The sequence below is a fragment of the Mobula hypostoma genome, chromosome 5, assembly GCF_963921235.1.
Source record: "Mobula hypostoma chromosome 5, sMobHyp1.1, whole genome shotgun sequence".
Taxonomy (NCBI): Eukaryota; Metazoa; Chordata; class Chondrichthyes; order Myliobatiformes; family Myliobatidae; genus Mobula; species Mobula hypostoma.
The window spans coordinates 185,765,127-185,778,284 of NC_086101.1; the positions used below are offsets into that span (position 1 = coordinate 185,765,127).

Here is a 13,158-nt window from a genome sequence, read left to right on the forward strand (position 1 = left end):
AGTGATGTGTTTTAAAGCTGATGTCTCACCACCACAACACCTTATCAAAGACAACCGAGAGATGGGTATTTCATGTTGCCTTGACAGTCACACCCATGAGGCGATGCTTAGTGTTTAGAAAGGCCCATCCAATGTCAGAATGTAAAGGAACTTAGAATCTCCTATTGTGAATCATTCTAATAGTCATAGAGGAGCACAGCATACAAAAAGGCCTTTGGCCCTCCACATTACTGCCAATCATCATGTCAATTTATACAAATCCCACTTACCTGCATTAATTCCATATTGCTCTTTGTCCTCTTCATTCAAGTACCTGTCCAGATGCCTCTTAAATGTTACTGTTCCTGCCTCCTTCTCTAGCAGCTAATTCCAGATACCAACTACTGTGTATGGGAAGAAAGCCAACCCTCAAATAGCCTTTAAACCTCTCCTCCTCACCTTAAACCTATGGTCTCTAGTTTTAAACACCCTACCGTGGGACACAGATTCTTGCTTTAGTTTTATTTATTTATGTGTTTAGAGATACAGTGCAGAACAGGTCCACCGAGCCACATCACCCAGCAACCCACCTATTTAACCCTAGCCTAATCACAGAACAATTTACAATCACCAATTAACTTACCAACTCATACGTCTTTGGACTGTGGGAAGAAACCAGTGCAGCCAGAGGAAACCCTTGTGGTTCACGGGGAGGATATACGAACTCCTTTCAGACAGCCTGGAACTGAGACTCTGCTGCCCCGAACTGTAATAGCATTGCACTAACCATTACACTACCATGTATACTATATTCGTATCATATTACCGTACTTCTCTGTTGGGCTGGCCAGTGGTGTAGTGGCATCTTCGCTGGACTTCGAGGTGGATGGTCCTGAGTTCGAATCTAGCCGGGTCCCAACCTGGCCAGCAGCAATATCAGTGCAGAAGGAAGACCTGGCAATCTACCACGAAAACCCTATGGACAACTACACTATTTATAAGGTCGCCATGAATCAACAATGACTCAACAGCACTCAACAACAACTCAGCTGCAGGGAAAACAGAAGATCCAGTCTGTCTAATCTCCTTATAACTCAAACCTTCCAATCTACACCATCTCTTTTGCACCCTGTCAAGCTTAAGCAGATCTTTCCTGTAGTAGGGTGACCAGAAATGCACACAAGTGCAGCCTAAGCAACATATTGTACTATTGTAATATGACATCCAATTCCTGTATTCAATGCTTTGGCTGATGCATTCTTTTAGATTTCTCAGCTGAATAACTGAAGGAATAAGGTCAACACAGGAACATTCCAAGTACACTCCCAACAAAGGTTTACTGTTTAATGGAGAATTTAATACAATATAATATATAATCAGACTTTCACAGTAACCATAATTAAGCTCACCTTAAGAATGTGAAATTCTAATACACCAAATATAAATTAAAAAATAACAATGAGGATCAGTATTAAATACAATTCTAGGCAACATCACGGGTTAACAAAGACGAAGCATTCTTCATTAACCAAGAGCAGAGCAACAGGTAACAACTGGACACAGGCACCACCCCAACAGGATCTCTCTTTAAAGCTTTCTGCTCTATCTGGTGCCTGTAAAATGGGTGGAAAGAGTCTGTTTTAGGTGCTGTAGATGCCACATTGGCTTGTAAGAGCAAAAAATAATTGCCAGAGATACCCAACAGACCACTTTTACCTACAGAGTGGGGAGGACGTGGAACTCGCAACACAGTAAGTTGTTGAGGCAAATATATTAAATCACCCTTAAAGAAGGATTAGCTTTACTTGTCACATGCACATCGAAACATACAGTGAAATGCATAATTTATGCCAAATCAGATCAGTGAGGAAGCAAGTGTCACCATGCTTCCACAGCCAAAATCGCATGCCCACAATTTACTGATCCTAACCTGTACATTTATGGAATGTGGAAGGAAACTGGAGCACCTGGAGGAAACCTACAGAGTCACTGAGAAAACTTGTAAACTCCTTACAGACAGCGGCGGTAAGACAGCCTCGAACTGTGATCACTGGTGCTAACCACCACACTACCGTGTCACCCCTTACAGATTCACTAACACAAGAAGGGAAGGTTATGTTGATGTCTGATTCTCTCCATTCTAGCTATAATCTATAACCACACGAAGAGGGGATAAAAGGCTGTTTCTTCTGCAGATATCAGAACCACATTTGGCCCTGAATTTTGGAAGTCAATCATTCTCCACACTTTGCAGTTGTTGATTTGCCTGTTCTGTACCTCTGGCGTTTCACATTTTTAACTTTATTTCCAGTATTTGCGCTGTATTATTCCAGTTATTAAATACATTGAACTGAACGGTCAATCCAACGCTTTCAGAAAATGCTACGGTTTTAGCCGCAAAAGCTGCCTGAGATATCTTTTAACTGCATATGCCGTCTGAGATGTTGGATTCTGCAATGATGTTATTTGTAAATTTGTAATTATTCTTCTACACATTCCAATGTTGATCTCTCGGGCATCTTTGCTAAATTATTGTTTGAGGATGTACAAAGACTGCAAGGAAGCAATTAACTGATAATGCTTAATCGTTTTCAAGTAGCTCCCGCTGAGTTTATTTCTACTCAGGCAAGCTTGAGGTCCACTGAAAATGCTCACGGGGTTCCAGTCTCCTACCAGCAGCTTGGCAGAACAAAAGGAATGCAAACCCTTCCTCAATTCCGTGCAAAGATACAGGAGGTCACCTCTCTAACAGTAAGCAATTTAGTGCAAACTTCAAGTTATTTTAAAAGTATCATCTGTTCTTCAACCGTTTATATTTTAGTTGAATGCCCCTTCAAAATGACCACAGGACCACAGTTTGCAAAATACTGTCCTGAAATGCAATGAGTTTGAGCAATGCCTGTTTTATAGCTGTTTCATTTGGTCAGATAAGTGAGAATGGATTATTCCAATCATTCTAAAAAAAATTCTCTGCCCATGCTGAAAAATGACGCAAATTAAAAGTGCAAAGATTAAACCTATAATGCACTGAAAATGGATTCGATTGCAAGATTTGGCCACTGATGTCAGCAGTAAAAATGTATCTGAATATGAAATGCATGATTTATCACAACAGTTGACTGAAATCTAATAAAACCATATGCAAGATTCCAGTTAGAAACATTACAATGATCACAGGTGAACATTAAAAGTACAGAAAAGCAATTATTTGTCCTATACTGTGGCTGAATTATGCAAACATAATTCAGAAATTACTAATAAATCTCCAGTGGTGGGTGAGGGGTGGATCAATGCACAATAAAGCATGTTATCCTACAATAAAAAACTCTCAATTTCATTAAAAGACTTAACCAAAAGAAAAATGCAGGACAGATAAAAGGTTTCACCAACTGCCAAGCCCAATCCAACTCTTACTCCTAACCAAACTTATAGAAGTGCTTTCTTTAAAAACTGTTGATTTTGATGAAGGACTTTCAGATCCTTTGCTTGCCTGATACAGTTTGGTATCATATTGGTGTTTTTTCTTTGGACTGGATTCATTCCAGCTTAATAATGGAGACTGTCTACTTCAGTGGCAGAGATATTCACAGAAAAGTAAGATCTCTGTTCTCTTTAGCTTTCGCAGTAGTTAAGTATTCAGGGAAGTGAGCACAGCTCATTTTAAAATAAGCATTCTACACCTCTTCCTCTTTCACCATCTCCTCACTCTTTCCCCTTCAGAAACAACACTCCAGCTGTCAATATTTCTGTACTGAAGATGCAGTGTCTTATGGCAAAATGGTCGGCTTCAGCACAACCTTGGAGACGCCAAAAAAACCAATGACGGTATGGTGGTTTAAGTACGGCAGAAAGACCAGTTACATATGGCTTTCCACCGCCATTCATCCATTAATAGTATATCCTGACAACAAAGAAAATCTTAAAAGTGGACATTTTTAGGTATACTAGTTGTAGTAGTGGGCACCAGGTTTAATACTGACTTGGGCCACTGCTGACAAACTCCCACATCAAAGCAGATTTCAGTACTAACTGAGCTGCAATATGATTTTTGTCTTCCTTCTGTGATGCCATTTGCGCTGGAATCTGGAGAGCTGTCAGATATCTGTGCTCTTTAACAGGTGGACTTCCTCCTCAATCTCCTCGCAACCCTCTGACATTACGCTCAGTTGAACATGATCGACTCTGGATCTTGGTCTGCCATTTGAGCCATGTGACGAAGGATGTCCTTCTTTGTTATAATGCCAAGAAGGCGCCTAGAAAAGGAGAAAAAAAAATGGAACGTGAAAGGACCAGATTCGGTGAGGGGACGGCAACAGCGGTAAGAAGCAGCAGGGACAGGTTAGGGGAGAAGCAGGTGAAAAATGACAGAGAACGTTCATGCCAATCCCACTGGTGGTGATCAATATCAGTGTAGGACTCGCAACTTCAAGTAGTTTGGCTCAGATATAATAGCTGGAGTATTTACATCCCAAGAAAGAAACGACGTTTAAGATGTACCTTGTTAATTCCATTGATCGGTAAGTATTAGCTGCAAGATTTGGCAAGGAGATGGTTGGAATTGATGAAATTATTAAGAAGAAAGCAGAGAGTAAAATTGGATAGTGACCATCCCATCGATCTGGTTAGTATCCTAACAGCAGCAGGATGCATGAAACGTGAATTATGAACAAATCATTGGGAAGCACCTTTGCCTGTGGTGGGTGAGGAGCAGGAGGGTGGGAAACAGGGAGACATGGTTGCGGTGGAGCACGGGATATACTGCTCAACCTAATCAACTTGGGAATACTCAGCACTGGCACCTAAATCTGAGGAAGGTGAAGCGATGCTCAATACATACCAATTCCAATGTTAAACACCAAACAAACTGGAAGGTGATCTCTATCTTGACCATGAACTATAAAGTACAAAGTGTGCACACGACTATCGTTGTAAACAAAATTACTGTATGCATAGTACTTAGATTAAAATTTTTTAGAAATCAGATAAATTAAGAAAACATATTAGATGGAATCTAATTTTCTGTACAAAAATATCTTCGGTGTAGTTGTGAAAGTAAAGAATATACACAAATATATGCACAGTAAACGCACAACGTTTCTTATCATGGCCCCCATACACACACATGCAAACACACCAACTCCCAATAGCATTACATTTCGGGTATCAGTAGAGACCACTGAGCTGACTGACTGTTCCTTTGTTATAAGGGAAAAGAAAACCATGACATAATGGCTTACAAGTCCGGAAAAGGACTTTCAACCAGAAAGTGAGGGGCTTTGGTTGATGTGACTGTCATGAGACTGGCACAGATTTCAGTTTCTGATCCCAGGGACATTTTCTGTTCAGAACAACATTATGGGTCTAGAACACAGCAGCCCACCTAGAGTAATCTGTAGTTTTACATTTCTGTTAGCTCAGTCAGTTGCAAGTTTCCCTTTTAAGCTTAACAGCTGCAGCCTGTTTAGTGAATGGCTTACCACACACTTGACCCCATGGACAGTGCAATAATTTCATCCCTAGATTCAGCTGATGGACAGATATACCGCCAAGCTGGCATGGAATACTCCAAACTGAAGATGACCAAGGATGTTGTCATGATCTTTGGCCTGGATTGTGACTATGCAATCTACAAACACGTAGAATCAGACTCTTGGATTATAGCAAAGCAGGTAGAAATTTAATCTAATCCAACCATTAGGAAGAAAATAGATTGGGAGCCAGTCCATCCAATTCCTCTCTTCAACAAGATGCAACACGGCAACACTCAAACCTGTGAGCTTCTGGCTGGTAAGTTAGACCATCATTTTCTTAGTTGTTTGATAAATCAACAGGTTAATTATAGAAGGTGTCCAGCATTGATATTTCCATGCCGTTATCAGTAACCATACGACATAGGAACAGGGTTAGCCCATTTGGCCCATTGAGACTGCTCCACAATTCCATCATGGCTGATTTATTAGCCCTCTCAACCCCACTCTCTTGTCTCTCCATAACCTTTGACACCCTTACTAATTAAGAACCTACCAACCTCCACTTTATATCCAATAGCTTGGTTGCACAGCCATTTGTAGAAAACCAAATGGTTGGATTAGATTAAATTTCTGCCTGTTTTGCTTCCAATGAATGTAGAGGGGCTTACAGTGCCCTAGTTCTACATATTTCTAGACTGCATAGTCACAATCCAAGATTATGGTAAATAAATTGCTTCTCATCTCTGTTCTATGCTGTCCAGCATGGATTTGCCATTGAAGGAAAGAGTGCTCAAATCATTGTGGATAATGCACTACTGCATCAGCACCTCAGCTGGGTCAATGCACATGCAGGGAGATGGTGTGCAGGGTGAGATGCAACCACCTGTGAGAATAAATAAAAATATGGTGTGCCAATAAGAGGGAAAGATACTCTGAAGTATTTCTCTGTGACTCAGGAAACCAAGCCACTTCCTGCCCTGAATCAGCACAGAATGCCAGATTAAAGCCTCTTGCCATTGTTTTGGGGAGAAAGTAGAAATAGACACTAGCGATACACAAATGAATTACAATGGATATAGAGTTAAAATTTGCTGAGATAGGTAATACTAACACTTCCAGTGTACTTCCAAACCATTCTATTTGCAGCATGGTGAAAGTATAATGCCTCTAAACTGAATTCCTTGTATCAGCAGTCCATAAAAAGCTTTACACTTCTACTTGTCAATGAGTAACTGGTTGAAATATGTGCATGCACGTGTTGGCTTAAAAGACAAGAGAGATGGCATTAAAGATATAAATAAGCTATAGACAGCTGATAAACTAGAGATAAACATGACGTTGCATTTAGTTATTTAGATTGCTCAGGTCAAGCTGGCAGGGCAATCAATAGAAAGTCGACAAGACGATTGGTTTTCAGATACAGAGCCTGCAGTAGAATGAAAAGAGCATAGGTCTCAGTGATAGTAATACAAATCACCAATATCTGGTGAATTTAATCCAGTCTTAACTTAATAAAAATAGACAAAGACTTCTTCACAGCTATATAGGTTAGACAAACTTTTATGGTTCATTGAGAGGCAATTTTAGTTATTCCCAAATAATTGAAACAATTTTGAGTAAAGGGTTTTTCAATAGTATTCATATCACAGTTTCATGCTTCCTCTCACTGCAGTTTTTTAAAAATAGTTCATTCCTCTATTTAGCAGAGCTGCAATGACTAATCACCACAGGTTCGACGTGTTGTTTTAGTTGCTCGAGGTGTTCTAATATGTTCTTCTTTGTGATGATCCCCAAGATATTCCTGAAACAGATCATGTTATGCTAATGACTGCGTGTTGCAATAAAATGAAGCAAATTATGTTTGTACAACAGGAAAATAAGCTGCAGAAAATAATTAAAAATAAAATGCATGACAAAATGCAGCAACTAAAATGCTTAAATGTTAAAATAACATGCCTTTGCTTATATAGTTCAAACTTCACAAATCAAGCATAAAGCCCCTTTCCCTCTCCCCTGCAAGCAATGGAAATGAATGATGGTGTTTCATTAATCATATTGGTTAAGGTGACTGCGCAGGCCGTAAAGAATAAGTTAGCATGATTCTAATAACATTATGCAAACTACATATCATTGTCTCCAGGTCTTGGCCTTGTAATCTATGTGTTACTGAAACAGCCATCAGCTACGTGCTTAACTGCTGGCTTCCATTTTGCAAATATTCATCAGTTCCTAATAAAATTAACACTTCAGGTTAAACAAAGTCGGTAAAAGAATTTCATGCCAATTCATCAAACTTTGTGTAGTAAGATTTGCTCCATGCAATTGGTTACATTTCACAGGTCTTTTTTGTAACATGCAGTTTGGTGAAGCAAATGTATGGAAGGAGGTTCACAGATCATTTTTAAAAAGAGAGCGCATATTACCTTCTGAAGTTCTCATAAATCTTCATTATTCGGATTTATTATTAACACTGCTTCTAAAAGTTACTTGGCTCAATTTTCCCCCAAAATACTTAGATAAACCCAATGCACTGTTGGTTCCTCAGGATGAACATGGTAGGAGAGAAAGCGAATGAAAACTGAAGCAGTCAAGAGTTAGAAGTGAAATTCAAAAGCCTAATACAAAACCCTCAACAGTGTGTAACGTGTGTACAAAAGCACACAGAGGCCCACTGTACAGTAGACAGACATCAGGTCCCAGGCAAATGCAGACTCTTCTGCAAAAAAGAGACTGTGCTGAGGAAGTAGGGTGGGGAAGAAAGCGAATTACTCTGGGTTATTCTTGCACATCGCCTGTCAACTGATTGTACTATCACATCTCTCAGTATGTTCTTGGCTAACACATTAGCAAGGATGGCAGACGGTAAGAAAAAGCATACAAGATCAATAATATATATAATTTTTTTCATAAAATACAAGTTAACTTTTTTATTCACCAGATTAAAACCCACAGCAGCAGCTGCTGAAGAAACCTTTAAATGAGATGAACTGATGTTGAAGAATTGTCAACACATCTTTGAAGAAAACAATACATACTTGGTTTACCTGCTAACAAAAAGATAGATTTTCTGCTTCCTTCCCATTACCACCCAGTTCTTGAAGAAGGTAGAAAAGAAAACTTCTATAATCTTGAAATCCAAAGAGTTCAAATGGGTTTCACGGAAGGCTAATATATTAACACAAAATGAAGGTATTTTCAGATTTCTCATAGTTGAGGGTTGTTAACTGTGGGTTTGAAGGATAACTCCTTAGAAATTCATTAACCTGTGTGCACCCCAATAATGGTGAATAAAAATAGACAGAGATGTTAAAATCAGTCAGTTTCTGCTAATTTCCTGTTGGCGATGTTTGGTAAAATTTTCTCCTGAGTGTACAAAAGAGCACAAAGGACTGAGGTCATGAACTTAATATCCGTTAACGTATCAACTTCAAGCCTTTTGTCTGTAAAAATTAGTCTACTCATCCAAATTCCCAGCACACATTTCTCTCTCTTCTGGTTCTTGTTTGCAGAACCTTCCTTCAGCCTTCACCAACTTTTCCAGCACTGCACAAAAAAATAATTTAAATCCTCCTTGCCCCACTAATCTTTGATTACTGCTTCTTAAAAATCTACCACCAAGGCGTTCATTTTAGCCACTTCCATAAGTTTCAATTTCTAAATGGTTCTAGATCAACCAGCCCTCACACTGATGCTATATAGGATTTCATGTTTTAAATAATATCGACTTATCACCTTTTCTAAATATATCTACCACAATCGATATAGTTATAGATGGGAGTGTAAGATATCCATTTCATGATGATCAATAAAGCAAATCTTTTAGGAGCAGCTTTGTTGTCAGATTTCTGAACAGACAATGAATCCATGAACACAACCTCACTATTTTTGCTCTCTTTTTTCACTACAGATTTAATTTTTTAAATAATTATTACAATATAGTGCATATTTTATGAATTGCACTGTAATGCTACTGCAAAATGAATTACATACTCAATGATTCAGAAACAGCTTCATCCCCTTGTCGTCAGATTTCTCAATGGACACTGAACCCATGAATACTACCTCACTATATTTTTTCCTTTTCTCTTTTTCTGCATTTAACTTTTTAATATATATATTTACTGTAATTCACAATATTTTTATTATGTATTGTAATGCATTGCTGCGCTGCCACATAACAAACAAATTCCAATAAGATTTTAATATTAAAAAGCAAACAATGGTGCATGTGGTTGGTCATTAGGTAAAACGTGTAACTCCTGCAACTCTGGTTAGGCCACATCTGGAGTACTGCATACAGTTCTGGTTGCCCCACTATAGGAAGGATATTGAGACTTTGAAGAGGCTGCAGAAGATGTTTACCAGGATGCTGCCTGGTTTAGAGGGCATGTGCTATCACGAGAGGCTGGATAAATGAGTTTGTTTTCTCTGCAACATCATAGGTTGAAGGGAGATCTGTTAGAGATTTACAAGATTATGAGAGGCATCGATAGAGTGGACAGAGTATCTGTTTCCCAGCACTGAAATGTCTAATGCCAGAGGGCATGCATTGAAGACGAAAGGCAGTAGTTTCGAGGGGAATGTGAGGGAAAGGTTTTTTTACTCAGAGAGCGGTGGATGCCTGGAATAGACTGCCTGGTATAGTGGTACAGGCAAATACATCAGAGGCTTTTAAGAGCCATTTGGATAGGCACATGGATGTAAGGAAGATGGAGGGATTAGTGTTTGGGTGTTTTTGATTTGATTTTTAGTGGGTTCAGCACAACACTGTGGGCTGAATAGCCTGTTACTGTGCTGTACTCTGTTCTATGTTGTGTTCATACTGTTTACAGATCTTCACTGTTCAGAAAGCATGCATTTGTTGTCTAAGTTAAATGATCTCACATTTGGTAGCAATTACAATCAATGTGCCATAATTTTTGCCTTTTTTGTTCAAACTATTGATCTTTTTAAATTTTATATTTCAATCTGCCCTGCATACAATTCAACTAATACATGGCTTGTGCACTGGCAAAATTAGATGTTTCTGTCATCAAAGACATTTAAAAAAATGTGAATAGTTGGAAACAATAGGACATCATTAATCACAGTGAGCTAATTACAGAAAGTTCCCTACTCTCCTAACACACAGCTGGTTTCCTAAACACAAGTTTCAGCTTTAGTTAACAGACAGCGAGTTTTGACTTTAGCTGAGAATCTGGAAGGTGGTATAGCAGACTTGGCTCTCACACCCGTAGCTTCAAGAACAGTTATTATCCCTCAACCATCAGGTTCCTAAACCAGTGTGGATAACTTCCCTCACCTCAACAATGAACTGATCACTGAACACAACCTTACGGACTCACTTTCGAGGACTCTAAAATTCACATTCTCTGTTTTAATTTACTTTATTATTATTTGTCTTTTTTCATATTTGCAAATCTTGTATTCTTTTTCAGTCTTTATGTATAGTTTATCTTTGATTCTACTGTGAATGCCTGCAAGAAAATTAATCTCAGAGTGACATAAACATACTTTGAGAAAAAAAATGTACTTTGAACATATAAGGACTTTTATCAAACCCCATCTGGATGTTCATGTAATTGTCTTCAGCTAGAAGTGCCAATTGGATGACTGCCTCTGGTGATTTCCAACAACACACATGATGGGGCTCAGCTTATTTAATTTACTTCACATAATATCAATAACACACTGAACAGAGAAACTGTATAGGTTGATCATTATGAAGGGCTGAGTGAGAATACTTGCACCTCTAGCTACAATGCTGACAGTAATCCTGCAAACAAATGTTTGTTTATTTGCCTTTGTTGAAAATCTCCTGAAATGGTCAAAGCACAATGAGGTTTTATTGAAAAGAAAGCACCATAAAAACTAATAAGTCTGAAAGCCAATAACTGTCCAGGACTTGCTGACTTGTCAGGTACATTCAATAGAGCTGCTGCCTCACATTACCCGTGAGCTAGATTCAAACTCGACTTCCAATGCTGTCTGTTTTGGTGCCTGCACATTCTCCCTGTGACCTTATGGGTTTCCTCCCATATCCCAAAGATGTGAGGGCTGGTCACTGTAAATTGCCCCTAGTGCGTGGCTGGGTGGTATAACCTGGGAACACAGATCGAAATATGGAGAGTCTGGATGAAGGGTCTCAGCCTGAAAGGTCGACTCTTTATTCCTATCCACAGATGCTCCCTGACCTGCTGAGTTCCTCCAGCATTTCTGCTTGTGTTACTCTGGATTTCCAGCATCTGCAGAATCTCTTGTGGAGAATGGCATTTGTGTAAATGGCTGGTAAGCGAGGACTCAGTCGGCTGAAGATCCTGTTTGGTTCTATGACCTGCATCCCAAATGTTTGAAAGAAGTTGCTAAGTGGATAGTGGTTATCATCTTCAAAAACAGAAAAAATGTAAAACAGTTCCCATAGACTGAAAGGTATAAAATTAACTGCACTATTTTAAAAAAGAGGGACTTCCAAACAGGCACTCTCAGACATGGCCTGACATTCACTATTAGGAAAATATTTTTCTTTTATTTATTCAGATACAGTGTGGAGTAGGCCCTTCCAGCCCTCTGAGCCACACTGCCAGCAACCCCTGATTTAATCCTCACCTAATCACAGGACAATTTACAATGACCAATTAACCTACTAACTGGAACATCATTGGAATGTGGGAGGAAACCAGAGCACCTGGAGGAAACCCATGAGGAGAACATACAAACTCCTTATAGACAGCACTGGGAATTGAAGCTGGGTCGCTGGTACAGTAAACTGTTGTGCTAACCACTACGGTACCAAGATGTCCCTGTATACTGTAATCCATTATTAAACTGAAAGAAATAGGGCACTTAGAAAAAACATAATAGAATTTGGCAGAGTTTAAATGAATTTATAAAAGGAAAACTATATTTGTCAATTTTAATAGTATTTTTGAAGTTGGAACAAGCTGGTGTGATGCATTGTATTGATTAAAGACAGGAAACAGAGTAGAGATAAACATGTCATTTTCAGGGTAAGAGGCTATGATGAATGGAATGACACAGAGATTGATGCTGGGGCACCTGCCATTTGGATGAAAAGACTCAGTATATTTTATCAAGATTACTCATGGTATAAAGCTGGCTGGCAGAGTGGGTCATGAGTAGAAGGCAGACAGACCCAGTATCATTCCGACTCCTGGGTTCACTTTTAACTAGAAAATTGACTGGACAACAGATTTAATGATATGCTTGCTATCTGAGCTCTGAATAGGAATAAAGTGGAACCCTCTCCATTTGTTTGGATAAGTAAACATTGAAGGATGGCCTTCAGGTCAAAGCAGCATCCTTGAAAAGCACCCAAACTCCAGCTAACACATCATTACTCGTACCTGCAATTAACCATGACTGTACTATGTATCATCACTTGCCTAGGGTGCTTCAATAGCATCTCCCAAAATCACAATCTGCACAGTCTGGAAGGATGACAAGAAAATCACTACCTCCTAGATTGCAGCTTCTCACTTCATCCCACCTCCCTCATACCGGTCTCAAACCCCTGCCAGGTTGTACTCCTTCCCCTGCCCACACCTTCTTATTCTAGCTTCTTCCCACTCCTTCCTGATGGAAGGATCTTGGCCCATAATGTAGACTGTACATTGCTCTCCACTGATGCTGCCTGACCTGCTGAGTTCCTCCAACTTTTTGTGTGTTACCTCCAAGATTCCTCCATGTT

General features: G+C 39.3%; 1 protein-coding gene across 3 annotated transcripts in view; it reads right to left on the reverse strand.

Annotated features, from left to right (window-relative positions):
- Nucleotides 1-1,301: 1,301 nt before the first annotated feature.
- clcn3 (chloride channel 3) overlaps nucleotides 1,302-13,158 on the reverse strand; it is a 237,530-nt gene continuing 225,673 nt past the window's right edge. For 2 of the 3 annotated variants that reach the window (XM_063049496.1, XM_063049498.1), the window contains 2 exons: nucleotides 7,176-7,251; nucleotides 1,302-4,232 (listed from right to left, as the gene is read on the reverse strand). In XM_063049496.1, coding sequence (XP_062905566.1) covers nucleotides 4,074-4,232; nucleotides 7,176-7,251 — 235 coding nt within the window. In that variant the 3' untranslated portion in view covers nucleotides 1,302-4,073. The remainder of the gene's footprint in view (nucleotides 4,233-7,175; nucleotides 7,252-13,158) is intronic. The other variant, XM_063049499.1, reaches the window with a different exon arrangement.